Raw genomic sequence first — 27,811 nt, 5'->3', positions numbered from 1 at the left:
GGACCCCCCCCACCCCCCGGGACCCCCGGACAGAGGAGGCAGACGGGCAGGTTCAGCAGCACACTGTATTGCGCGTCCCACACAGCGTGGTTCCAACAGCGGACGAGGCCACAAGCGTTACAGAGCCGAAAGGACAACGGTCACGCGCGGCACGAGCTGCTCCCGGGGAGGGGGACATGGCTCTGCCCCTCCCGGGGGTCCCAGCAGTGACAGCGGCGACGCCGAGGCCCACCAGGACACAAGGGGTCCATCCACGCTCCATCCCACCGCCCGGCGTCGAGGCAGCGGCGGCTGCTGCCCGGTGGGGCCGGAGAAGTGATGTCCCCTCCCTGCGCTGGAAAAAAGCCGCTCAGGTGTTTAAAAAAAAAAAAAAATTAAGAGGTGAAAACCCGTCGTCGCCTGGCACTTTGAAACACGCGCACACAAAAAAAAGCAGTTCTGAAAACCCATTACAAAGCAGAGGTCAATATATAAACACCACCCCCCCACCTCCCTACTCACTGAGTAACTATCCCCAGGAAAAGAAAAAAACCCCACCACTTAAATACAACTTCATAAATATTAAATCATGGAAAAAATTGAGACTTTTGTTTTCTTCCCTCCTGGGAAAAAAAAAAAAAAAAGAAAAACAGACACAAACAAATACGGGTTAGGAGGGAAGCTAAGGAACAAGTGTCTAATATAGACAGTTACTCCAGCTATAAAGTGTAACCTGCCGGGTGGAGTTGGAGGCGCAGGCAAGGAGGAGGAGGAAGATCCAGCAGATCCTCCCACTCATGGGTCTCATCCCGACGTTAATCGGTGCCGAAAGGTTTGAGAGCCCTTGAGAACCCAACAGATTGTGAACAGCAACCGTCCTCACGCTCCACCAACCCCCTGGGGATCCGGATACCCAGAGTAAGGCCATTCCGCTTGGTATTTTGGAAAAAAAAGTAATAGAATTTACAAAAAAAAAAAATTTGCTTTTTCTTAAAAAAATATTAGCTTGTGTCGCATCCACTTTAAAAGGTTGAAGTGGAAGGTGGGAAGAGACTTGGCTCTGAAACATCAACTAAAAAAAAAAATCCCTTTCTACACCACTACATTCTTTGTTTCCTTAGCAATCATTGCTAATTAGTATAGAAACCCCTTGCACTACCACAAGGGCAAGCTTTAAATTACTTTTTTATATATATATAAAAAAGAAGAGAGGATTCTAACCCACCAGGAACACGGGGAAGAGTCACTTCATTTCTTTAAAAAAAGCATTTAGTGAAAATAAACATCAGTCCAACATCTGCTCTGAGATCTCTAGAGAAGCGCCTGCAGCCGGCGTGGGCCAAGCGGCACCGCGGGGAGACAGCAGCAGAACGATCCTCCCCTTCCAGCTCATGATCTGGTTTAAAACCGGACTCAAGATGCCCCATCCTTGCGCGGAGGCAGATGTCTGGCCCATTTCGGTAGGAATCTCTGTTTCCAGCCGCCGGCAGCACCGGTGTCGACTGTGATACAGGCAAGGTATCAAAAGGGAGCCGAGCTATAAAAACGGAAGGGATTCTGCACGCGGTGCCCGCAGCATGACAGAGGGCAGGCGAAGGGATCGGAGCAGGCTGGGTTTGGTCCATTTGCTTAAGAAATACTTTTAAAAAAGTGTGCCCCTTACGAAGATCTCCCTTCACCTGCGACTCCCTGCTTGGCGGGGAAGGAACGAAAGGGCTTTGTTTAAAAACCGGGGGACACAAAGCAATCCAAAACCTCCCTGATGTCGGAAAAGCTTTGCACATTCCAAGTCCTCCGAGCAGCGCAGCACCTAGCTCTCCTCAGTGCTGTCTCGGGACGATGCAAGGTGGGGAACAGAGGAGGGTACAGCAGCCAGGAGCGGCTGGCGGGGGAGAGGAGCTCATCCATGGTCAGCACAGCCTCTGCTCCCCCTTCCTGCCCCTCTCACATGGGATGCTTTCTGGTGGAACACTGAAAAAAAAAAACCCTATTCATTAACAACAAAAAAATTACTATATTGCAGACTAAAAAGAAGTGATAGGACTGAATTCAGGAAAACATTTAAATTAAAAACGTTTTTAAAATACAAAATAAAACCACATTGCTCTGTCGCAAACTGCCCCAACGAGGCTCTAATGCCCGTTTCCCTCCCAGTGACTCCAAAGAGTCGCCCTTCTCGCACGGTCTGTGGTGTCAGCATTGGAAGCAGCTAACTCCCTGAAAGTCAGATCCCTTTTCCAGAGGGTTTCAGCCCACGCAGAGCAGTTCCTCCTCCTCCTCCCGACAGCCAGCTTGGCTCCTGCCAGGCTTCAAAGGAAGGAGGACAGCGGGGACACAGTGGTGGGCTCTGCTGCAAGGAGGCTTCCAGGTGTCCGAGGCTCAGCTGCGCTGGCTCGGTCTTTGTTAATACTATCCCGCTAAGTGTAGCCCAGCCTTCCAGCTTTTAGGTTTCTGTCCAGATAAGATAACTTTTAAAAAAAAAAAAAAAAAGTCAGCAACAGGGGCTGAACGTTTGTCAGACTCCACAGACCACGCAGAGCACAGAACCATCTGCTTCCATCGCAGCGGCGTCGGTGTGGCTTCACTGCAAGGAGAAAAGAGGAGATGCTGGAGAGGGGCCAGCCTTCCTCCGAGGAAGAGCAGCAGGTCGGTCTCCTGCCTGATCTTTCCCTAAACCTTCTCCACCCTGGGAGAGGCAGAGCGGAGAGGGCTGCTGAGTTCAGGCTTACCCCCACCGCCACATTAAAACAGGAGGGTCTGTGAGGATTTATCACCCACCGCGGGGACAGCGAGAAGCGCCTAGGCAGCTTCACCCTGGTTCATCTACACCATCAGTCCCACCCTGGGCCCTCAGGAGAGGGGCACGGCTCCGCTTCGCCTCCCGCCGATCTCACCACAGGCGGGAGCAGCAGATTATCACCAAGGGCACCAGCAGTGCCCAGCACCAGACAGGGATGGAGAACATCTGCTCCTGCTCTGGTCGACTCAGCCATCCCCTGGGTGCCTGTGTTCCCAGCACCGCCAGGGACCACACAACCCCCACACTTCACCCACCTCCAGCCCTGCTCTTTTCCTCCTCGACAGGGAAGTACTCACAAAGCTTATCTCCGTTTCTTGCAGGTCTTCGAGCTGCTCTCTCAGCTCTGCAGAGCGCTCCAGTATGGAAGGTCCTGGGGAACCGCTGGGGAAACAGAATGGGGAGACCTGTAAAGCAGTTTTTAAAAGCGAGTTGTCAATCAGCCACGTCTCCAGGGCTGGACCCAGCAAACAGAGCGTCCCAGCACGGCATGGAGGCGTCTGCCAGGCAGCTTCAATGTGGAGGCACAGGCAACACGGTCCCTGCTGGGGCAGGCACCCAAAACACCACCCAGGAAATCATCCCTCCTCATCTGATGTGACCTCAGACGTTAGACATGAGGATCTTTTGCCCAGCCAAGCAGCAGCACCTCTTCGCAGAAGTCTTCAAGCACCTCATCAACACAGAAATTGTCCTGGGTGAAAACAGTCCAGAGACGAAGAAACCACGAAGTGCCACAGCCCCGTGAGTCTCAGCCCTTCCAAGAGGCACCCTTGCTTGAAAAAGCCCCTGGCAAACCTTTTATAAACCTTTTATAAACCTTTTATGCTCCGAGTGCGAGCTGCAGCCTGACAGCAGGATACGTAAGTGGCCATGCTGAGCGCCTGATAGCATACACTGCCAAAGAGAAAACGCAGGGCGCAGAACGAGACTGGCTTCAGCTCCATAACCCGTTATATCCCCACTTCTCCCACGATCCTACTGGAAGGCTGCAACCTGCTGGCTGAGGAACTCCAATTCCCAGCTCGGGCACTGCTGAGGAGATGGTGACCACAGCTTCCCTCCTCACCCCCGGAGCAAGAAGTCACATCCGAGCGTGTCACTCACCTCAGGGCTCGCCAGTGCACGGAGGAGGTTTCAGCACTGCCCTCCCGCACTAACACCCGGGGCTCATGACAGCCTGCCCGCAGTGGTTGCCTTAATTAGCGAGGATTCGATTGCCTGTCGCTTGAGTGCTGGACGCATCGAGCTGTTTGGCCATCAGGTCACCCCATGCAAACAGCCTTGGGTCAACACCCGAGCGGAGACACGGGGATCCCCGCCAGGCAGGCACAGCTCCTCACACCCTGCACCCGGCTCTCCGAGCCAAGCCCTCTCGCTGCTTCCCACCGGCGCAGATGCTCAGTGCTGGTTACAGCACAGAGCCCTTGAGGTCTGTCTTAAAAACAGCACTGCCATAACGCAGGGCTGCAGGATGAATCGGGATCAGTTAGATTGGAAAAGACCCTTAAGGTCAAGTTCCAACCATCAGCCTAACGCTACCAAGTGCACCACTAAATTAGTGTTGTTTCACCATGAAAAGAGGGGGAGATGCTGGGGAGGGGAAACGGAACTGCCCCCCTCAAATGGAGGGGATCACCCTCTGAAACCCCTTGCCGCAGGATGCCAGCTTCTATTCCCAGCAGCACACGCCGCTGGTGTCCCCAGCACCGGCACACTTCTGCCGGAGGTTAATGACAGCGCTGGGCTGAGGACCAGCAGCACCCTGGCATCGCAAGGGCACCCGTGCCTGCACGGCATCGCGCGGGTCGCCAGCAGGAGCACGTCTCAGGCATGGCAGGCTGCACGCCACAGCAGCACGTGGCAACATCTCTGCAGCCCACGTGAGGCCGTGCTGCAAAGGAGACTGAGGTTGTCACAGCAGGGATGGCAGGGCTGAGCTCGTGCTCCTAAGGCAGATCTGGAGCAGGCCAGACCCTGCCCTCTCCCTGGGAAGGGCAGAAGCTCTAGATGGAGAGTTTTTGGGTGAGATCGCTCTCCTTTGTACAGGACTACAGAGATTTAAGAGGTCACCTCCCCCAAAGGGTGGTAAACACTCCGCTAGACCAGCTGATTCTGTAGGAAGGAAACAAGCAAAAAAATAAACACCTTTTAAAATCCATTCAAGTTACATTGTTATAAATCAACAATCCACAAACTGCTTTCAACCTTCTGAGGGTTCCCAGAGTTTTACATGTCTCCTGAGGTCACAGAAGCGGATTGAAGCCTCCGAGAACAAGTCTGATGTTGACAGCTCAGATCCCAAGGCCCCGCAGAGTGGAAAGCACTGGTCTGTTCTCCCTCCTGGATTTCGTTACCGCCCTCTGGCACTGGCACAGCGGTTTATGGGATGTTGGCAAAAGGCAGCCACAAGCTCGAGTGCCCACACGGCACAGCAAGCGGCGTGTTTCGCTCCAGAGGTACCAGGCGCGAACACAGATCAGGCTTCACATCAGGGGACCCCCTGGGACTCACCCCAAGGGTGCAGCAGGTTTGATCTTACCTACCAGAACCTGTGCTTGCACCGGGGAGGGAGCCCAGCACCACGCGGGGTAAGCAGGACAGCACCCCGAGAGGTTTTACCATTGAGCCTTACAGCAGACAGACACGTTAGGGACTGCTGAGCCTCGGCACAGGGGCACGCTGCGTTACGGTGCTGCATTTTAGGAGTGAACCGGCGGTATGGAACTTCTGCAACCGCTGGCCAACAACAAGCGGGAGGCCAAACCCCAGGGTAAGCCTCCCTGAGCGCACCCTCCAGACAGAAGGTTTTCAGGCAAAGTCTGGTTCCTGCCCTCACCTAGACAAGCAGATGCCAGGAGCTGTTCTAGTCAAATCCTTTGCTGAGCTGTCAGCTTTATGCACTTGTACGCCCACTGACCTACGTAAAGATTGAAGGAGAGAGACCCGCAGTTAAGTCAGTAAAAAGAACACCTCAGGCATGCCGACTGACGTACTGGAAAGGAGCAGCTCTGGTTTAGGACCCCTACCAAGAGGTTTCCATGTTTTACAGAAGTAAGGGGTGTTAATTACAATTGCGTCTTGTTCTCCTGCAGCTCGGGAGAGAGCAGGCACTTCCCTCAGTGCCACTGTGCAGGCAGAGGGTTGGGAATGGGGAAGACTCTTTCCGATCGCTTCCAGGAAGAGAAGTTAACACCTCAGAACAACTTCTAGAAAGGGATCGTCCTCTGACCACAGCTCCTCCTCGTCCCTGCTACTCTCACCACTTCAGCAAGAAACAAAACATTCAAAGGCAGCCACCAGCTCCCTCGGGGCTCTCCATGCATTTCAGCTTCTGAGACATTCAGAACCGCACCTGCACGCATCCTGCAGCCTCCTTTCACGAGGAGCTGTCGGAGCTCAGTGCTACCCCAATCAGTAAGTTGCAAGTGAGCCCAACCCTCCGAAAAGAGCAGTGGGAAGGTCACCTTCAGCACCACCCACCATCGCGTGAATGCTCTTCACGTCCATTTTGGCAATGACACTTTCACCAACTCACTTTAATTGGCACAATTAGCTCTGCTCCAGAACAAAGCCATTAAATACAGAACATACAAGGAACTAAAAGCCACTGGGACCCCCAAGACAGCCCAAGCAGAAGATGCAAGATCACGTCACCTGTAACAGACCGCCCGTCGGAACGGGGACACAACGCTCCCCCTTTGCACATGCTCGAACCGGCAGCGCTCGGCTTGCTCCACAACACAGACCACTCAGACAGGTAGTTCCACAAGCATGCCCAACCCCCAAACACCCATAAAGCAGCACAAAGTCCTCCCGTTGCTCACGAACTGGACTTGCAGGGGTCACTGGTCTGCCATGCACCGCAACAGCCAGAGCCTTACCTATTTGCGGGCGAGTTGAGGCCTCCGCTGCCCAAGGAAGAAGTGGACAGGGTCGTGGCGATGGAATCGCTGTTAGCTTCGTCTACCGGCAGGGTCCTGGGCAGGAGATCTGGGCGACCAAGGTGGGAACCTGAGTTGAAGCACAGACTGTTCCATCACCAGCACCAGTGGGATCGTGTGGCACGAGCTCCCACACTAGCCAGGGGTCAGGATCTGTGCTGAATCCCACCCGAGACATTTCAGACACCCGAAGACTGAAGAACTCGCCCTGCAGGCAATTCTCCGTTCCAAGTCCAAGCCTCCACACCACTGCCCAGCCCAGCTTCTCCCCTGGCACAAACCCCACGGGCACAAGCTGTGGGGAAGAGACTAGGGGCACAGGGGACTGCCACGCAGCCTCAGCCGCTTCCCGGGGGGAGCAAGGTCCACACTGGATGCTTGGACAAGGCTGAAGGACCCCACGAAGACGCGTGGGCTAACCGTTCCCCACCTCACCACCTGGTCCCCTCCTGACTGGCTTTTACCACCTGCCCTTCACGTGTTGCACCAGAATGCCTGGCACAGCCAAGCCTTTACGGGCTCGCTGCTCCTCTAGGCTTCCTTGTGGGGCCGTCAAAGGCCACCTGGTGAATATGAGTTTTGGCCCCGTCTGATTTCTTGCACACACAGTCCCAGAAAAGAGGCAAACCCCCGGCAGGGCCGCAGAACACCACAGAGGTGTCCTGCACAGCTCAGGAGGCAGCAAGCTTCAATTAGACAAATAAAAGCTGAAAAATAACTTCTCTAGGATTGATGTGGGGTTTTTTGGGTTTTTTTTGTGGTTTTTTTTTTTTTAAGCCCAGGCACCAACCTTGCTCTATGTCCGCCTCCGTCATTACTTGTGCTTTTGTCTCACAGGACATGTGCGACTGGGAAGGCACTCCTTGACAGCTCCGACGAGGAACCGCTGTGCCAGACCGGCTCTTCTTGGAAGGGGATGGCTTTACTTAAAGACAAAAACCAAGAAAGCACTTTTCTAACGCGTTCAGGAAGGAGTAAAAGACTTGCCAGTGACACAGTCTGGCACAAGATCTGTGCCCTGAAAGAACAAGCTGATGGATGAAACAATTCCTGCGAGATCGCATCTGTGAGCCAAAAACAACGTAGGAGGAAGGAAGAGGTGACAGAGCGTAACAGACTTCCTCAAGCTCTGGCCTGCTGCTGTCCACCTTCCCGGACCACAGGCACTGAGCAGGAAGGAGCCAGAAACCACGGCAATCGCCAAGGGAACCGCCGCGTGGAGGTACTTACGTGGTATTTTCTTGAATGCTGTGTTGCACATGAACCGTTGGAACCTTTCGGCGTAGAAGCTGGGTCTGTGCACAGATACAGTGTCCTAGAAATCCAAGGGACAAACGTTAACGTGTGAATTTGAATTAATAAGTGATCGAGGTTAACACGAGCTTCTCTCAGGGTGTTAAGCCTTGAACCACAGGCTGTTGGGCTGGGAACCGTTGGGGATTCTCAGTCGGTCCCACAAGCAGCCATGAAAAGCAGATTAGCTACAAGCAGTGGGCATTATGTATAAAGCAATCAGTACTTGTTAATGAATAAGTAGGTGACCAGCATTAACAAAGCCAACAGTTCTGACAGTACTTAGAAATTAATATGAGGGCAAACACACACACGCCATAGAAATCCAGGATCCTAAGCCAAGAAGGAGCAAGGACAGTGGGCACAATTTAAAAAGACACCAGTATTACTGCAAAACAAGTCTAAAAGTCCTATTTTTCTACTTACCCCGTCGTGTACAAGGGCCTTCCAAGAGTGCTCCAGCTTCTTGACAAATCTGACAAAGGAAAGAAGTAAGAACAGCTTTCAGACCAAGTCCCCACTGTCCGTATCGTATCGTGCCTGCTCAGTACCCAGCCTGGCTTCGCACAGCAGCAGCCAGCACACCCCGAACGCAGGCTGCGTCGGTTCCAGGTTCTCTTCATGGCCCCATTTTTCTAAGACTGTTCCACAGACACCGGGGCTGACTGCACGGTTCACTCTCCCAGGGGAAGAGTTTCACAAGCGTAATTATCAAGAGTAGTTAACTTACGTAGGTAAAGTCTCTGTTAAATGTCACTGCAACCTTCTGCACATTGCGTTTTACAATAAACAGAGGAAACGGTAAGCCCTACAGCTATTTTTTATTTTATAGGTGTTAAGTGGTTATGGCCATTTTAAGCCACCACTTGTTTTTTCCTTGCCGCTTCCTGCACAGTGCCTGCGTACAACCACCACGGCACACCAAAACAGCCTCTGAAGAGTACGTCTATTCTGGAAATTTGAAGCAAATACAGTAAGCAAGACGCAGGAATTGATCCCAACATGCCTGACCAGAAAATAGGAAGTGGTAAATTAAAAAAAAGTTTATTTGTGCCTTAACTATTCCTTGAAAGCCAACCTTGACAACCAGATGGGGGCAGACAATGCTGTAAAGTCTTCACCCTTCAGCAGCACAGAGCCGCTCTTAAATGTCTCTTACCTGTAGGACTGCAACACGTCAATGATGCCGATGTAGAGCAGCAGCCTCTCCCCCTTCGCGTTGCGGGCTGGAATGCCTCCCATCCTAGAGGACAGGACACAAACGTGAAAGGGCATCCTCGCAGCCCACTCCTCTCACGCAGCCTAGCGCGGGCTGAACGTTACGCCAACTACTGAACAAGTGTCAACATACCGGACGTACCTACTGCTCAGCTAACAAACCGAGGAGGTCAGAGCAAAACGCTTTTTCGGTAAATTAGCTAAACCTCCTGAGAATCGATCCTCTTTTCCATCTGTATGACACTTCTATTGAAGATCAGGGTTAACCCCGACTCGTGCATGAGAAGATACCAAGCAAGTAAAGCGCATCTGCTACCACCCACACTAAGGTGGCAGCTGGACTTTATCAGCATTTCGTCTGACCTAACAAACGCTCACTATGCCTCTTCCAGATGGAGGGAAGGAACTACTTGAAGCTGCCAATAACTGGCAGGCAGAGAACTCTCAAATGCCACCTGGAAGGCGAGAAAGTCTTTTGTATATTGAGGAAGGGAAATCAAAGAGGAAAGCACAAGACTTGATACCAAGAGCTCTCCACCCAGTGTGACAGCAAGCCTGCAGAGCCCAGCCTGCACCCAAATTAAGCTTCCCATTAGCCAAGCTTGGGCTTTGCCCCTCGCTCCTGGCAGAACTTCCCGGGAAGAGCCACACTGACACAGACTCACTGGTCATCTGTTTCTATGGTGCCCCCCCGCCGCGCCTCTCCCTGGATGGACTCCATGGCTGTGGAGTAGAGGGCCTTCTGGGCGGCGGGTCGTCGCGTATCGGTCTGGGACGTCCCGTCTGCCATCGCATGCTCTCGCTGCGCCAGATCGATGTTATGGATTGCCACAAGCAAGCTGTAATCCATGATTTTAAAGCTCTGCAGGACCTGGGCGGAAAATCAACAAAGGCTCGTTCAGAATCGCAAGCGCAGGGAAACTGTCAGAGCAGACATTTTCCGAAGCGCAGTCAGCATGCATGCCCGGACTCCCAGCGCACGCAGGGGACGGCTTTTAATCTGCCACCTGCACACCGTCAGCTCATCAACAGTCGCCAAAGGGAGTCAGAGGAAAGCACCGGTGGTGCTCCTGTGCAGCCGGGGACCCAAGCCAGGGGAGAACGCTGACTTCTGCACGGCCGCCCAACTTGAGACCGGCCTCAGCGAAGCATCCCACCCCTCCTCCCAATCCTGCCCTGCTCCCAGAGCTCAGCCTGGGCAGAGGGTGCTTCCTCCACCTTGAGAGACAGTGCTGGGTTTAATTCAGGCTGGAAGGAAACCGGGGGCCGGGTCCCGCTTCTTGTCCAAACCACCACCAAAAGAACCAGGTTCTCCAAGGTCAACAGGCAGAAGCTACAAGGTGGCAGCTGCCATCTCCTTTCCGTGGGAAAGGCTCAGAAAAGATCTCTCCCCACCACCCTTCACCTTCCACTCACCAAACAGTCTCTCTGTAACGTTTTGCACAGAGCATTATACATGTCAGAGTCCAAGAAGAGGCCATCAGGAATGTCCTGCATAAAATCCAAGTCCTTGTACGTTGGGAAGACCTTCTCTCGCTCCTTCTGGGATGCTCGGCGTTTGTAGGTGGAGCCCTTCAGGTCGTATTTCAGGTGCATTTTGACAGAGCGCGGCAGGAGGTTGTTCATCACAACAATGCGAATGTTTTTGCCTCCGGCCTGGACACAGTACAAGCCGTAGAACTTTGGCAGCAGCGTCCTTGGGTTCTGGTTCAAATTCTGAAACATCAAAGACACAGGAACACCTTCAAAGCCATCCTGGCTATTCAGAATCCCTGCGCTTCTCTACTGAAACGACTCAAAGCCATGGCCGAAGCAGGTAAGAGACAAGGGCAGGTGAACACAGGGAAGAGACAGGTGATGCCTACGGTCGTTAATAACCTCTCTGCAAAGCTGAATGGGTCAGGGAGATCGTAGGAAGGAAGGAGTTTACTGCTCATGCACCCAGAAGCTAAGCTGGGGAGGCTTCAGAGCAAAGGAAGATCTTGTGCTTAGTAAGCCTTTTTAAATTTGGCACTTAGGTCAAGCTAAATACATCAGGACAGAGAGGGATCGAGGCTCTCATGGCTACAGAAGGCACTAGACAGAGTTTTGAAGAAAATCAATGTGTTTCTGGGCTACAACCACAGCAAAAACATTTCACAGAATCATAGTCATAGGATGGTCTGGGTTAGAAGGGACTTTAGAGACCACCTAGTTCCAACCCTCCTGCCATGGGGTGGCCTCCGCCACCTTCCCCTAGATTTGTGGGTTCAGAAGCAGTTTAAGGAATTCAGCCAGTGAATTCCCAACAGCACCAAAAGTCCTAAGGCACTTCTGTAGGGCAAGACTATCTCGCAGCTAAATTCCGTTTCACAGAGGAGGCTTGTAAAGGCCAGGCTGGACACAAACACGAGAGTCAGATCACACGCACGTCGTGTTCAGGGTGGGATCTGATTCTGCTCCACAACTGAAGCAGCCTTTTTTGCTAGAGCTGCTTTCATACAATTAACATGCCTCTACTCTCAAAGCTGCTGCTGCTTCTACATGCAGAAACTTAAAAGTCAGAGTCCTTCAACTCTTTATCTTCGCAGACAGAACCAAACATAGTCCTGGGAAGGCAAACACAACTACAGTTTTGCAAGACAAAGTACCACGGGCGTGACGCTGCGCAGCATGGAAGCGGCGAACAGCTCCCAGCTGGTCACGAAGCAGCCTGCGACCCTCCAAAGGGGTCCGAGTCCCAACGTGCAAGCGCAGCACCCAGGCTTGTGACACCCCGGCAGCCTGTGTCAGCCCACGACTGCCTCAGGCACTGGACAGTTGAGAGAGAAGGTGCCACTCAGCCGGGGCACAGACCCAACTTCCACTTGCGTCTAGCAGGCGGCACGCAGCAGTCCCTGTCACACCGTGCGTCCTGGGGACCCTACCCCAGCTCGCAGAGAAAGCCTTGCCCAAGTGACTCACCATGTAGTAGCCAGGCAGCAGCTTCTGCAAGAACTCGGCCTCTTTGTGCTGAACCGTTTTGATGATAAACTCATCGTCACTGGATACATAGAAGAGGGATCCGCTGGCCCCCGAGTTTGAAAGTTCAATGAGTGGCTCGTTGCAGAGCGAGTACTGAGGAGGACAAGGCAAGAGAAACAGGAAACTTCAGCGTGGAGGTCCTTCCTCTTAAACATTAACAGCGGCAAACCCCAGCGTCACACGCAGCATCCACTGCTGTGCTTACAGGGCTGGCCACAGGGCCTGATGGCACCCACAGCTCCGAGGGGGAGAAGAGGACAAACACCCACCCCACAGAGCACACCACCGACGGGAACCCACTGCAGCCAACTTACCAGATAGTCATCTGGTCGGATCCCAAACAGCTCCCGGAAATAGCGAAAGGCCACTGGAGCGTAGGTTTTGAACCGAAAGTCGTTGTAGTGATGTGCTGGGGTCAGGTTGCTCCCTTCACTGATCAAGGGGAAGCACACACACAGGTATTTGTATTTGCAACATTTCTTAAGAAGCTGCCCTAAAAGCAAACACCTGCTGGATGGTTGCTTCTAGCACGCTGGAGGACTAGAAAGCACCCACAACAGCAAGCCTTGGTTCACGCGGCCGATGGTGGGCACACAGAGGGAAGGAAGAGCCAGGGTTCTTCAGAAGCAGGTCGCAGGCAGAGGCCAGCGATGCTCTGCAAGCAGCGCTGAGTGGCTCTGCTCAGGAGACCCGCGCTCGCTCCTGCACCCAGCTGTCCTGGCTGGCCACGGCTCCCTCGTGTGCAAACAAGCAGGGTTAGGAACTGATGCTGCTGCTCACTGCCAAAGCGCCACAGAGAGAAGGAAACAAACACTGACCTTGGGAAGAAAATACTTTCTACTACGTAGAAATCTTGCATGAGAACATCTCTTTCGGGTTTGGTGCTCAAGCTTCCAACTGTGTGTGTAATGCCGAGCTGAATGGCACCTTTCAAGGCAGATGACGTAGTCTGCAGGGGCAGAGAAAACGAGTTAAGACAACATGGAGCAGCAGAGTGGAAATAGGAATGAAAGGAGTTAAAGAGAAGAGAGCCCCCAGTTTAAAACAGCACTGTTAGCTGGGGTATTTTACACCTTCTGGCTGCAGCCTCATCATTTCTTTCTCATTGACTAACATCACCTTGGAGATGGGAACATCTGGGAAGATCCCTACATCCCTGACAGCATCTTGCTTCATCCTTGCACTCTGGGTAGTCGAGCAGTAAAGGACGTGAACTGGAATCAACATCCAGCTGGTCCTTAAAAGAACTGAATGCCATTTCATCCTCCCACAGCACTCATCAGTCAGAGGGGGAAGATATACAGGGACAGATTATCTACTGCCCCTACAAACTTCTTGTCACCTTGGTCTTGGAGCTATAGGCTTTGAAGTTTGCCCTTCCCCAGCTTGGGCAGACTCAGGTCTCCTACAGCAGAAGGCAGGCATGGCCAGCACACAACGCACGCTTCTGTTGGTGCTACGCATCCCTCCGTCTGCCTCTCCCGCCAGGTCATGGCTCCTCAACCCTAAGGAGCCGACAGTCGTCTTTAAACAAGGAGCAAGACATGAATCCCAGCCCTGCAGCCTCTGCACTGACTGCCCCAGAACAATGTAGGACTGTGTTCTTGGAACTGCTACTCACACCAAGAGTCCTCCTCTGTCTACGACACACATGACCTCATCTCAGACCACTGGGACGCGCTTCAGCCCAGCTCGTGCCGCGGGCTGCCTGGTCCAGGACAGCCGAGCTGAGGTCTGCTCAGCACCCCGACACTACCCAGCCGGTCAGTTCCCGGAGCACGCAGATACGAGCTCTGCTGTAAAGCCTGCTGGAAATGTTGAGGCTGCAGAGCAGGTGCAGGCTGGATTTGTGCACTGCAGCTCACCGACATTTCACTTGGCTTCTGCATAAAGCAACTGGACCCAGAACAAGATCCAGGGCTCATGAGCCAACTAGTTCATGTTTGTTTCCTGAAGCTAAACAAAGCCAAGCCTCCTGCCACATGCAAGAAATCACTGCGGATCAAAGCATTTGGCACAGAAGACACCGCAGTATCTGGGGGGACAAACATCTCAAGTATTTTCCCCAGACACGCATCCTCCATGAAGCCTCATAAAACCAACGGGAACATTTCTCTCACTGAACTGGTTTTCTGTTATCAGGTTGGACCAGATGATCTCCAGAGGTCCCTTCCAAACCTGACCATCCTGTGACAATGTCCTTTTGTACCTCAGCTACCTGTTTGCGTCAGCTATTTACTCCAGTATTAGATGGGGAAGGAGGAGGACCCTGACCCCGCTTTTCCTCCTTACCCTTTAAACACTAAAGGTGCTTGAAAACCAGCTCAGCTCACCTAGCCCTGCTTAAACCTCCAGGACACTCTCGCTGTTGGGAAACAGAACTTACAAACAGGGTGCACAACGCCGCCTTGTTTGTGAACACAGAGCCACGGGGCCAGGTTGCCAAGGAACAAGGATTTTTTCTCTCCTATTAGCCAGCACCATCAGCTGAGCAGCTGACTGCCTGTTTACAATCGCTTTTATAGGGCAAAGAATTTTAAAAAACAGCTTACCACCTCTGGAAAAGAGGGGGGTGGAAAACAGACAGGCTGTCCGCTAGTCTCATTCCCAGATAAATCCCATGCACAGTCCCACCAGGCTTCTGGGACCGTTGAAAGAAACATTTCAGGCATTTTCCATTGGCTCCTGCTTTTCTCTCCTGTTACTGCCATCTAACCTCCTACCTCTGAACTTGCTGGGAAACTGAAAGCCAGATCCCACTCGAAGACACGAGCAGTTTCAAAAAGGGCAGTATAACAAAAGCTGGCTGCCGTAGAAACACCATTTCAATTCCTTCCCCTCTGGTTCCTGCTAGAGATGGAGGTACAGCTGGGCTGGAGATTCCAGACCAGAAGCTTCGCTTCCACAAAGCGGTGCGATGCCCACACGGAGCCATTCCCCATTCAATCTACATCCCAGATGCCAGCACTTTAGAGGGAGTCGGCCCAGCCTGATGAAGTCCAACAAACGGGAAGTAGCATCCACAAAATACCCACATTTACAGGCTTTTTCAAAATCCCAAACAATCTCCCCTTTGTAAAGCAAATTCCAGTAATGCCACAAGATCTATAGAAACTATTGTGCCCCAAGAGCACAGCAAGCACCCAGCAAGCCAGAAGGGGCCTAGGAAGCGTTGCTAACGGGCAAAGTTTAAAAATAATCCCCTCTTCAGAAGACTACAGAAGAGGGGCAGAGACAGTCCTGTGGTTCCTTTCCTTTGAGATCATCTTCAGCGACTGTCACCGCTGTTGCCCGCGGTCTAACATCGAGCCTCGTGAGACAGGCTACCGCTCCGGATGGCACTCGCCTTGCGAAGAGAACGACAACAGCCAAACGAGCGCTGCGAGAGGCAACTTACCTTTTTATAGGTAGTCTCCCCCGTGGAGTCCACTCCTCTGTGCCCCTTCTTTATCGTCTGTGAGCCCGGCTGCCCAGAAGAACCTGGCATCTAGGATTGGAGTAAAAGACCGTCAGGACCACGGCTGTAAAACCCCATGTTCCAGAGGGTAGTGGCTGCCCAGAACCACCTGGCGTAATTTTGCTCTTCTCAAAGATGGAGCCTGTGCAGTGCACCCTGCCGATGCCCCCGAGCCCTGCGTGGGGCGAAGGGAGGGCACGGCACCAGCTGTCCTCTGGGACAGCAACAGCATTGAGATGCCTTCAAAGAACCCACTGACTCCTGCGTGATTGAGGCTGGACACCTAAATAGAAACGCCCTCACACCAGACCACCTGGGTCTGCTTGTTTCTAATCACCATCATCACAAACAGATCAGCCCTAAGCAAGCCCGGGCCAGCTGCAGCTGATCGCTGCAATTTCTGCCAGCAAGGCCAAGTCTTGGAGGAAACATTTTAGGAAGGTGGCAAATTCTACTCTGATTCATGCCACAAGAGTTCGCTTGACTCATCGTCTTCTGTCTCACACACGCAGTTGTTAAATGGTGTTTCTCAGTCCAAAGGAGCTGAACGCCTCGCTCACAGCAGGAGAGCTGCGCCGTGTTTTGGTGGCACGAGAGTTGTTCAGTTCCAGGACAAGCTGGAGAATCCCTTGGTAAGGAGAAATACTCCTGACTTCCCAAATGAGTACCTGCACCTACAGTACCTACCGCTGCCTGGCTTACCCCTGACTTCAACGGGGTTGGGAAAACAGCAGCCAAGTGTGAAATTTAAGCATTCTCTCAGCCAGGGGACAAACCAGGTTGTCAGTCAGAAACTTACCTCAGGGGTGAGTGATTTTTTGAAGGTAGATGATCCTGCCAAAAGAACAAAGGCATGCTCAGAAAGGGTTAATCATTATTATGCATCACCAAAAAAAGCCTGACACATCGCGAGCATTTTAAGGCATCTGAAAAAGCACTGACTCACGGCTGATTTCTTCCCCAGCTTCTCCGCTTACAGCAGAGAAAATTTTTGTCAAGCCACAAGGAAATGCTCTTCTGCTCACCCCTCGACAGCCACGCTCAGCTTGTGCGTCAGCTGCCGGCCAGGGTCCGCTGTGCCCCCGCACCGAGGGGCAGGACCACCTCCCGAGGGGACATCGCTGATGGATTACTGACATCTATCAGAACCAGGAGGGCCAAGTGCTCTGCAGCGTTTCAGTAATGCGCTGACCACGCTTTACCTTAAAATTATTTCCAGGACCTTTTATTGAAAGGCTGAAAATGCCAAGCCTTCCACTCGAAGCCAAGCCCAGGGATTTCCATAACTACCATGCTGTCAAATATCTGCAAGGTGGTGTACTTCTATCTTTTAGGCCTGAATTCCCATTTTGGGATTTTTTTGGACGCAGGAAGGGGGGAAAAAAAAAAAAGGCAATTAGATGACATCGCCCCTCCACGATGTCTGTCTACACCACAAAGCCACCAGCCAGCTCGAGCCCAGCACCGGCGAGGCCAAGAGCTCCCAGGACAGGGACGCTGCCCCTGCCAAGCAAATGCATAAAATAGTGATGTGCTTTCTGCCTCCAGCCCAGAAAAGCAGACAAGCTCTTTCATTTTGTTTTTCTTTCTGCTTCAGACACAGCAACTGAATTTATTAATTTTTTTTAATCTTTTTTTACACAGGAGCCATGACCACAGCCTTACAAAACCGCCCCCGCCCAAAAGCAACACCCTCATCGCACCACGGAGCAAGCAGAGGGTTGCTTCCCCCGACATCCAGTAATTGTTTTACCAGATTAAGCATTACAACATCTAATCCTTGCAGCGGTACTGGGTCCACCCACCACTCGCTCAGCAGAGAAGCCCCTTCTGCTCGCCTGTTACAGGCAGTGTAAAGCCTCACGCTGTGATTTCATCAAGCACTACAGCTCTACAAAAACCGCATTTCAGCAAAAGGAACAGAGGTACTTCACAGCAAAATCCATCAGCCTTCTGATCCCCTTATCGAGTGATCAAAGTTCTCATTTCAATACATATTAAACAAGCAAACAAGAAGAAAATCTGTGACAAACGCTCTTAGCTAAACAAAGCCAGCACAGAACGACCGGCTCCAACCGCCTTCCCACCCCCTCTCATCTCCTTTAAAGAAAAGAAAGTTTGCCCTGACAAGCTCCAGTTTTTGCATTTGAAGTTTCTCACAGCCAGCCCTCCTCCTCCACCTCCTCCTCCTCCTCCTCCCCCCCCTGCACGCTCGGTGCTCTTTGGAGCCAGCCACCCGTCTCCACCTCTCCCATCGCTTCCCTCTTCCCCTCGCCACCAGCCCAGATTTGGGAGCATCTCCAGCTCGGAGGTGGCTTCTGTCACTTAACGTCTTACGATGAAACCAGTAAAGCTCAACTCCATCACCCTGCCACAAGGCTTTTGAACTTGCAGAGATCCATCAGGGCACAGGGACGGAGGAAACATCCCCGGCATCACGATATAACACCTGTTCAAGAGCAGTTAAACCTTTTTTTTTTTTTTTAAAGGAAGCATCTGTAATGATGTCAATCGAAACCTCTGAAAGCCCCATGATTTAAGCAACCCTGAAGCAGCACTACCAGCCTCATCACCTTGGAGAGTCATCGTGTTAATATTTAATCATCCGTGCAAAACAGTATTCCACCAGGACTTAACTAAAGCTCTCTCGCCAGAGGACCCAGCAGCGAATCTTCCCTCGGCTGCCTTAATCACGTGCCACACATGTTAAAAGCCAGAATATCCGAGGAGCCTGGGCTGGAAAAGCTAAGCACCCTCAGGTGCGCCTGGCTCGTCCCCCAACGGGGTATCTGCACCCGAGGTGCCACCGTGATTTTAAGGAAGGTGTGCAGCATCTCAGCACCGACCAGAGACCTGGCTTCACCTTCTCCCCCCAGCCCAAGACCACAGAGCGTCTTGGTTTGCCCGTTCACGTAGCGATTTGGGAAGCGACAACAACACCTCCCCACCCCCAATCAAGCCGGTTACAAGAAGGGGTGAGTCAAGCAGGGAAAGCCGCAGCCCGCAGTCGGAGCGTCGGCACGGTTGCAGCATCGCTCCCATCCCAGCACACCCAGTTTCCGCAGCAGGAAGCTCCCCCTCCCTCCCTCCCGCTAGTTTCCAAACGACTGCGCTGCCGATTGGGAAATAGGTAATTCCTGTTTGACCACGACAAGGGGAAAAAAACAAACCACCACAACGCTTCTTCACGCGTGAGCGCGAGGATGAGCACACAGCTGGGGAGGTCTGCTCGGCTCCGCGCAGGGGTCTATCGCACACCCTCCTGCAAAAACAAGCTCTCTCGGCTACCAAAAGAGTTACCAGCTGAGGGTCAGAGAACAAAACTCCAAGGTCTCCATAGGAAAACGCTCCAGTTCTCTCCATCTCTCTTTATTGCTACGTCAAGGCAGTTTTGCACTGTCGCACACGCGCGCACTGCTTGGAGAAGTGAATGTATTAAATTCAATAGCATCAATGTAACAAAATGACATCATTTCAAAACAGCTGCTATTCCTGGCTCTATTTAAACACCTCTTTAAAACGGAAGAATTCATTGGTCCTAATTCTGAACCAGACCAACAACTGGAAAAATGTCTTGAGATCCCCTAAACAGTTAATTCTGGCCAAAGGAAATAAATCAGTCCTGTTCAAAAATGAATTCACGATGTCCCAAAAAGTTGTTTGGTTTGTTTTTGGTTTTTTTCTTTCTTTCGTGATTCCGGGAGCAATCCCTACGGGTGATTTCAGAGCATTCCTCAGAGCTGTTTACTGGAAGCTGAATCAACCTAAATAAATAGCTGTCTGCCTTCCACCAGCCTTAGCTGTCCGGGATTGTTTTCAGCCAGCAACAGAACGTATACTCTTACCGACCGTGACATAAACGCTAGGGAAAAAAAGCTAAAAAGTTGTGGTGATGGCACCTGGTCAAATGGTTGGGACACATATTTCAGTGGAAGGAGCTTGTGACAAGGCATTCGGGTCAGATCCTCGCTCATCTCATCTAGCAAACGAGCACGTTAATTTGGGATAGCCAGGACAAATACCCACTTTGCTCTATTTTTAAATAGAGCTGCTGAGACACATTTTAGCTATGCCTCATGTTTTAGACAAAAATAAAAAGTGAAAACGTTAGCACACCCAAACACATCATCAAGCTCAAGTCTCCAGCGTCTGAGCGGGGTAAGCCGAGCGCCAGGACACATCACACCAGCATGCACTGCCCTGCCTCCCCGCTCCCGCTGCTGCCTGCAGGCTTGTCTCGGCCAAACAAGTGGCCGGGGCGAGAAGGGCAGCTGGGTTTGCCCCAGACAGGTCCTTCTGCTGCTCAGAAACGGGAACGTTCTCCTTCCTCACCTGGACTCTGCCCACGGGTAGTGGTACCACTGGGAAGAGTGCTTCTGTGCACAAGGTGGTGGCCCCCAAGCCTTAGACCCAACAAACACTCCCCAGAGGACGTGTAGCACCTCAGAGCTTCTGCAGACGCATCCAACTCACCGTCCGCGCAGGCATCCCCCCAACACATTTTTTTTCTCTGCCTGCAAATCCCCCCTCAACCCCCCCGCCCCGCAGTCTGTTGGGATCAGTCCCCCCCCAGCCCAAGGCCACGGATGGGAACAGCAGCGAGATTTCTGTTCTCCAAAGTGCAACCCAGGCAGAAACCAAAGCAGAAAAGCCCCGCTGGAACAATCCTGCTGGTGCGCACACGGATGCGGGGAGCTGTTTAGATGTCAGGAGAGCGCTTACACAACACACTTCAGCAAAACAGCGGCTGTTGTTGAGAGCAGCAGCAGCTTACGTGGGGGGGAACCACCAAGTCTGTCGATCCTCAAAAGCCAAGACAAGTTACGTCACACGGCATTTTGCTGCTGGTTACAGGAGAGGAAGAAACCATGCTTTTTTTAAGCACATACACGCAACACATCTACCTCTTCGAAACGACATCACCGAGCAGCACAAAAAGCTGAAATCTATACAAGGAAAAGCAAAAAGATTACACAGTTGTCACAGCGAACTGTTGTTTCAGCTGCTTGAAGAAATGAGTGATGCTTCCCCCAAGAAAGTTAAAGAAACACAAAAGGAAATCCTGTTTTCACTGAGTGAAAAGAAAGGTCCAAATTTTGCCAGCAAACCCACTTCTGAGCCAGGCACCACAGTCGCGCGCAATAAAAACCTCTTCCACGGCCGTGGAAGGTAAGAGCCTAAATATTTCATTGGCTTCTCTCAGGAAGCTCTTACGAAAAACTGCGCGAGTCTGGCCCGAACTAAAAGTCCAAGGCAACGCTTCGCCACAGCAGCTGGAGATAGCAGCAAAGCCAGGAGTGCAGGCAGCCCGCCCCGGCCGGTGCGGAACACGGCCCTCCGGGGGAAGATAAACCACCGGGGAACACTTGACCCTGGCCAGAAGGCCAAGCAGTGAGCAACCGTCCTGACACCCTTTGCATCGGTAGATCTGTTCCAATAAATTACATTCAGGACATTAAACCAACGGCACCAAAGCTGCCGTGAGAGCCCCGTGAATTCAGTTTCTAAAGAGCTCCGGCGCCGCCGATTCCCGTCCAGGGTTGTCTTTCCCAGCACCATTAGCGGTCGGCAGCTGGTGTACGCATGACTGATTTTACTACCCTGGATTAGCACATCTTCATCCCTCTCCCCTACACTTGTTTGAGGAGCCTGTTGATGGAGGCGCAGGACGAGACGCTCCTGAAAGTCACTGGATACCGCTGACGTGTCCGTGCCGGCAAGCGGGTGACGCGTTGGGAAAAGGCCCAGGGAAAGAGAGAGGAGATGCAATCTCGGTAACGTTATCTAGCCACTTCTCGCTGCCATGCAGAAACAGTAAACCCTTCCTCAATCTCTCCTCACCAGCACGCTGCCAAGTGATTTGTGAAGAGGTCAGCACACCTAGCCGCAGAGAAATAAAGCAAATTTTTTAATCCAAGAGGCCAGGGGCAGAATCAGGAACAGGTTTCCACGCACAAGGTATTTTTTAAGTACCCAGGAGAGAGCTGAGGCCAGGCAGGACATCCAGAAATCAATAAAAAAATAAAAGTAACAAACCACAACTCACTCTGCCTTCTGCCGAGGGGAGCAGAAGGGGTGCTCACCAACGGTGAGGAGAGGAGAACATCCCAAAGAGGGTGGGCTTTGGGCTTCCACCTCCACCACCTGGATGAGCAGGAGCCAGTGCTGACAGCAGCAGCCAAGCCCTGACCTCACTGAAATCCTGGATCCACCATTTGGGGCTTATCCCAGCTATTCCAGGAAAAGATGTGCTTCACGGCAACTAGTTATTTGGGAGCACCAGCCCAAAACCAACATAACTCCATCAGGGCTGGGAAGGAACCCATTTTCCTTCGCGTCTCATCAGCACAGCAGACCTTGACCAAAGATCAGTGGTCACAAGAGCACCGACAAACAAAACCCTGCCTAAATCCGCACAGAAACATGAATACGTCTTGACTGACAACGAGTTACTCTCTCCACTGAGAAAGGTTTGAAATAAATAAAAAAAGTCTTCCGAGTCACATAAATGAGACTCGGCTGCATGATGCTTTCAGCAGCAGAGGATGGAGACTGTCCACGGACCAGCAGGCAGCTGGTAGGACTAAAGGGTGGAAACTCTGAAGACAAAAAGGACAGTGAGCAAGAAGTTTCCAGCATCTGCTCCCGACTCCTGGCCGTATTTCATCCGCCGCCATCCCTCTCCCGAGGCCAGCCCTTTGGCCAGAGCCATGCCCCATGCTCCCCCAGAAACACCAGCTCCGAGGTGGGGTGGACACGCACACCCTTTGGTCCTCGTTACCAAACTGCTTGGGAGCCAAAGAGCAGCACGGAACTGCAAAAATCACAATTAAAAGAAAATAAATCAGTAAGTTCAGCAGAGCTACCATCGGCTTTGGGGAAGAGGCTGGAAACGAGGCTTGTGGGAGCAAGGGCTAGCGCGGCCGGCAAGTATTCCCATTATTGCTTTTCCGTATGGCTCAGAGCAAAACGACCTCGGGGCGGGAGGAGGGGGTGAGGTTAGCTCAAGTTTCCCAGTAGAAGAGGGGGCAGACTGATTTTTGCTGAAGGCATTTTGGACAAGATCACTTTCTGGAACCTTTGATGGCAACTCCTGCTTAGCAAAGCTGGGGAGACCCTCCTTCCCTCCAGCAGCATCTTCTGGCGCATCGGACTTGCGCAAGGTTCTGCCATTTGAAAATGAATCCTACCGCTGGCCGAAGACCAACGATTTTACAGCTCTGCATTACTCCCGCTTTCCACCAAAACACTTCGATAATTTAAAATCTAAGCCGATCCCTGCTCCCAGACAAGGCCTATTGAAGAAACACAAAGGCACCGGGTTTTCCCAGGTGTCGATGAATTTGAAGTCCAGCTTTACGGCTATCGGGAGCTACTCCAGGGAAACAAATCCTAACAAGAACCGCTCCAAGCGTTCCCTTTCCAGCCCGCCCTGCAAACACCACCAAGCCCCAGGAAGGAAGCGTGTCAACAGCCCCTATTCCAGCTGAGCGGTTGCGGGACTTGCTCAAAACCGACCCCAGAGGGAGCTGGCAACAGGGAAAGCAGAATTAGCATCCTGCCTGCTGCGCCACCTTCTTAATTTGGGGGAAGATCAACAATCCTTTCCCAGAAGAGTAAGATTTAGGTCAGATGTAAAGTATCTTTCTGCCCTGGGAGCACTCTGCTTTTTAAACAAAGCTAAGTCCGCAGGGACGTGGTGAGATAATACATTTAATCACCGCTACTACACGGTAATCCAGAAGGGGCAAGAAGGAGTACGATACCTCGTCTGGGGGAAAGCGAAGCCCTGATGCCGGAGAAGGAAGCTCTGGGTGAGCAGAGGGAAGCAGCACAGCCAACATTAACTCACCTCCATCTCAAAAAAACACAACAAAAAAAAGGCTTTTCAACGCTGCGGGGCTAACAGGGGTGGCGGGGAGGAGAAATAAAACACCAAGCGGCCCCTTTCAACAATACCCAGCAGAGCCGGAGGGAGGGAGGAGCAGCTTTTACTTTCCAAAGGGAAATTGGGTTATAATTCAGGAAATGGTGCTCCAGGTCATCAGTGTCCCCCCAAAACCGCACGATTCTCACTCGGTTTCTAGCTACCGCTTTGCCAGACAAGCTTCCCTCCAACAGATGAAATCTGTCATGTATTTAGACAAGCTGGCTCCCACCTTTGTTCCTCCAAGGGTGGTCTTTTGTCTCCATCTTAAAGAGAAGGAGCTTTGCCCCGCGCTGGGGCGGGCACCACAACTCCCACGGCACCAAAAGGGACAGCGAGTTTGGGCGGCAGGACCCGGCTGACGACACTAACCTGCGACACCCATGGACATTTCTTTCACAGCTGACGGTTGGGAAGAAGAGATATTTTTTTTATTATTTTTTTTTTATAACAGAGACAGGACTCTGAGTCATTTCACGGTCCTATTTTAAGCTTGAGGATGATGAGCCATTCAGATGTTTCTGTATAATAAACTCATCTTCCCTCCTGCGCGCTCAGTCTCGGTGAGGTGCAATCAAGAAAGCTTTGTCCCTCCTGCAGGAATTTGGGGGCAGTGGGGCAAGTCTTTCTGGGCATTTTACACCTATATTAAGGGCTAAGCAGTTCAGGACCCCGCTCTCAGCTCACAGTCGAGAAGAGTTTCCTGCACCCAGAAGTGACCGAGCCATTTTGAAAGCAATTCTTTTGTCTGTGGACTCCAGGGAGGAGCCTGAAGCCAGGGTGACAATGAACTCAGCTCCCTCGGACCTGTAATTATAAAGCAGCCGCAGCACCCAATGCGCAAAGGCCCAAACAACTGAAATCCCACGGCAGCATTCTTTGGCACATGTTGCTTCAAAGTGAAAGCAGCAAAGTTAAGAAAACCTCGCTGGGTGTTTTGCCAGAGAGTTAAATAGGCATCAGGGCAGAGAGAGGGGAAACCGCTGCCTGCCTGGACCGGGAAGGACTTCAAAATCATCCTCGTTACCCCCGTATCTACACCGGGAGACACCAGTAACCCAGTAATGGTCCCCCGGGACAAACCACACCATGGACCACCGAGGGTGACAGTGGCCCAAAAAGCCACAGCCAGGCTTCAGGTGGTTTAAGGTTTACCGTGGAGCGGAGCAAAGCCTTGCATTCAAAATAAAAACCGGCCTCTTCTTGTCCCCTGCCTTGCGTGGAGCTGCTCCTCCAGCATCTGAGCCCTTCCAGCACCCATTTCAGGATCGCTCTCCTTGGCTTACAGCTCTCATCGTTCCCAGCTCGACCCGTTCTTTCCAGGAGGAACCAGGTCCTACCCAAAGCCCAAACGCTGTCTGGAGCGGAGGACAAGCCCCCAGAGAAGCCCCGAGTCTCCTGGAGGTGGGGATGAATTCAGAGGTTTAAAGCCTGCGCCGTCAGGGATCAGCCGAGGTGAATGCGCATCACGTATCGCACACGTCACGCGGCAGAGGCTCTGTCACAACCAGAATTCAAATCCTGTGGGAAATGCGCGTTAGCCAACACCTCGCTAGCCGGAGAAGCAAACAATAGCAATTATTCCACCAGGAAGAGAGAAGAGATTTACTTGTGTACTTGCATATTTTCTCTTAAGTAATGCTCTCAAAACCCTTCAAGCCTTCAGAAGCTGGCTCCTCCTTCCAGCTCAGAAGACGGGCGAGCATGGGAGAAGATCAAGATCTCAAAGGAAGCCTCAAAGCAAGAGAAAAAGACCCAGAGGTCTTGCCCCTGGTCACTCAGCCCTGTGCTGAGGCACCACCGCTGCCGCAGCCAATAAAGACCAAAGCGCTCTCCTCTTCCTCGCAAAACTGGCTTTATCAGACCAACAGGTACGACTTCCCCCGTGCCTACTCACACGGTGAGCAAAGACAGAGCAGGTACGGTGAACGTTCTGTCTTCAGCACTGCCCAAAGGACGCAGCCAAGAGGCCAGAACATCAAGCACACATAGACATCCTTGCTAGAGGACACTCCATCAGCACCACAGCAATAATTAATTTATTTTACGGTGGTGCTCAGTGATCTGCCCCTAAATACTTCTGAGAGAGAATTGGGGTAGCGGGCAGCGAGGGTTAAGGTGCAAAGCACCAACACTCTGAGAGCAGCAGATGAAGTCAAGGTCCAGCCACGAGTTTTCCTGCGGCTTTCTTCTTTCCCGCCTGTGACTTGGGTGACAAGTGCTGCCACACTGACTGGGAAGCTTCAGCACATTACATTGTAATAAATAAAGAGTCTGGCCACTTTCTACCAGAGAAGCTCACGAAGGGTGGCTGGATCTTGCCAAACCCAAATTTCAAGGCTTTGAGAAAGTCATTTTGGTTTCTAGGCCATAAAGTAGTGTCAAGAAGCTGGTCTGGAGCCTCCAGGGAAGGAGGGAAGGGGAATATGGCTCTGGACTCCCCCAAGAACGCTGCCAGACCTGTGAAACGCCGGGAGGAGGCAGAATTGCAGGTTTAGGGACCAGAAGTGCCCCGGTTTATCCCAGACGAGGTTTACAACCCTCGTTACCATCCCTCTGCAGGAACGAGGACTCTGCCCAGCCCCAATCCTGCGTATTTCTGCTTCGGCTCGCGTTTTCAATCAGCGGAGCAAGAGCCATTCTCGGCCATCAGAGGACTTGGGAGACCTTTCCCTTGACTCTGACTGGCTCGGGTTTTAGTCATCAAAACAAATCTAACCAGAAGATGTTTATGTTCCCACAGTATCTTGCCTCCCACAGGTGCCAAATGGCTTCGATGAACCACCTTCGCCTTGCCCAACACCAGATGCAGCGGAGAAGAGGGTGCCTCCGCCGGGGAGATGCTCTCCTCCCCCCTCTCGGGCAGGGTCCTGACTAAAGGACCCCGTTTCGGCTCCCTCCACCCCCCTACCCCCCAGCAGCTGAGCCCGTGGCCCCAGGACCCGCTGCCACCCCAAAGCCGGCAGCCTGACTCATGGCTCAGGGTCTGCAAACACCAGGGAGCGGAGAGTCAAGTTTCCCCTGGCACCAGCCCCTCTGCACCCCATCTGAGGTAACCAGCCCCCTCCCCACAGCGCCCTGCCCTCCCACCCCACCCTTCTGTAGGGGGGTTTCAAGCCCCCCTGAGCCCCTTATTCATGCCCGGAGGGTCCTCGCCACAACCTGCGGCCTCCTCCCCTGGAAAAGGTCAGCCCTGCGCCCACCAACCCCAGGGGAAGCTCAACCCCAAGGCCCCCAGCCCAGCCCCACGAAGCCCACCCTGCTCGGGCCTTGGCCCACAACCCTCCAGAGAGCCCAGCTTCGCCGCGCCCCCTCCCACGCTCGCCCCACGGGTGTGCCCACCCCCCAGCCCCACGGGTGAGCCCAGCCCCACGGGCGAGCCCACTCCCCAGCCCCACGCAGGGCCCGGCCCAGGCCCAGAGCCCCTTCCTGCACACACCCAGCCCCACGCACCTCACAGACCTCCCACCCCCGCGCCCCCCGAGAGCCCGCCTCAGCCCCACACCCCCACGCCCCTCGCGACCCCCAGGCCTTCAAAGCCCCTCACCCCCCCGCCCCTCAGAGCCCCCCTCCCACCCCCACAGAGCCCCCCTCACCACCAGGAACCCCTCGGAACCCCCAGCCCCGCTCCCCCCGGCTCCCGAGGAACCCCCCCCCCGGCCCTCCGCCGGCGCCAGGCCCGGCCCCGTACCCGCCAGGCCTCCGCTGCTGCCGCTGCTGCCCCCCGACTCGGGCCCCGCCGCCGCCATCTTGGATCTCCCTCCTCCTGCGGCGGCCGCCGGCTCGCGCGCGGCGCCCGCGCCCCTCCCCGCCGGGCCCCGCCCCTCCCCGCCAAGCCACGCCTCTCCTCGCCGGGCCCCGCCCACGGATAGCACCATCCGGTCGGGGAGGGGAACACGCGGCGCCGGCCCGCAGAGCGCACGCGCAGGCCAGGCAGCTGCCGCCCCCCCCCCCCACTTGGATTCGCCCCCGCGGGCGCGACCACCCGGATGGGGGGGGGGGGGAAGTTGAGACACCCTCAGGGCGCGTGCGCAGGGGCCGCCGCGCGTCACGTGACGGGCGAGGCGCGAGCAAAACAAAGCCGGGGAGCACGTGGCGCACGGGACGTCACGGGTCGCCGTGATGTCAGGCGGTGACGTCATTTTCCCGGATTCCCTTCTCAAGGGCGCGACGTGACCGTACCGCGGGTGGCA

The 27,811-nt window shown here is 53.3% G+C and overlaps 1 protein-coding gene across 9 annotated transcripts; it reads right to left on the bottom strand.

Annotated features, from left to right (window-relative positions):
* Positions 1-47: 47 nt before the first annotated feature.
* On the bottom strand, positions 48-27,459 carry PIP5K1A (phosphatidylinositol-4-phosphate 5-kinase type 1 alpha). 9 transcript variants are annotated; one of them, XM_055792068.1, is made up of 16 exons: positions 27,310-27,459; positions 16,491-16,525; positions 15,632-15,721; positions 13,053-13,183; positions 12,549-12,666; positions 12,175-12,327; positions 10,648-10,947; positions 9,897-10,102; positions 9,173-9,256; positions 8,440-8,488; positions 7,951-8,035; positions 7,511-7,645; positions 6,661-6,790; positions 5,616-5,696; positions 3,076-3,160; positions 48-2,447 (listed from the first exon to the last, which is right to left on the bottom strand). In XM_055792068.1, the coding sequence occupies exons 1-16, from the start codon at positions 27,365-27,367 to the stop codon at positions 2,397-2,399; spliced, it is 1,791 nt and encodes a 596-aa protein (XP_055648043.1). In that variant the 5' UTR covers positions 27,368-27,459; the 3' UTR covers positions 48-2,396. The 9 variants fall into 9 exon arrangements, with proteins under 9 accessions (XP_055648043.1, XP_055648042.1, XP_055648036.1 ...); XM_055792067.1 differs by lacking the exon at positions 5,616-5,696 and having other exon boundaries at positions 48-2,563; positions 3,076-3,183; positions 6,661-6,769; XM_055792061.1 differs by lacking the exon at positions 5,616-5,696 and having other exon boundaries at positions 6,661-6,769.
* Between the last annotated feature and the right edge of the window lie 352 nt (positions 27,460-27,811).

The sequence above is a fragment of the Falco peregrinus genome, chromosome 19 (assembly GCF_023634155.1).
Source record: "Falco peregrinus isolate bFalPer1 chromosome 19, bFalPer1.pri, whole genome shotgun sequence".
NCBI lineage: Eukaryota > Metazoa > Chordata > Aves > Falconiformes > Falconidae > Falco > Falco peregrinus.
The sequence above is the reverse complement of the archived record's forward strand: the minus strand, read 5'-3'. Positions and strand labels throughout refer to the sequence as shown.

What these genes read in the sequence shown, in the direction of transcription:
- PIP5K1A (XM_055792068.1), bottom strand. Translation starts at nt 27,367, where the DNA reads ATGGCGGCGGCGGGGCCCGAGTCGGGGGGCAGCAGCGGCAGCAGCGGA. An exon ending in CAGCAGCGGAGGCCTGGCGG is followed by an intron (nt 16,526 to 27,309) that starts GTACGGGGCCGG and finishes TTCTTTTGGCAG; the next exon opens with GATCATCTACCTTCAAAAAA. An exon ending in GAAAGTATTTTCTTCCCAAG is followed by an intron (nt 12,667 to 13,052) that starts GTCAGTGTTTGT and finishes CCCCTTGATCAG; the next exon opens with TGAAGGGAGCAACCTGACCC.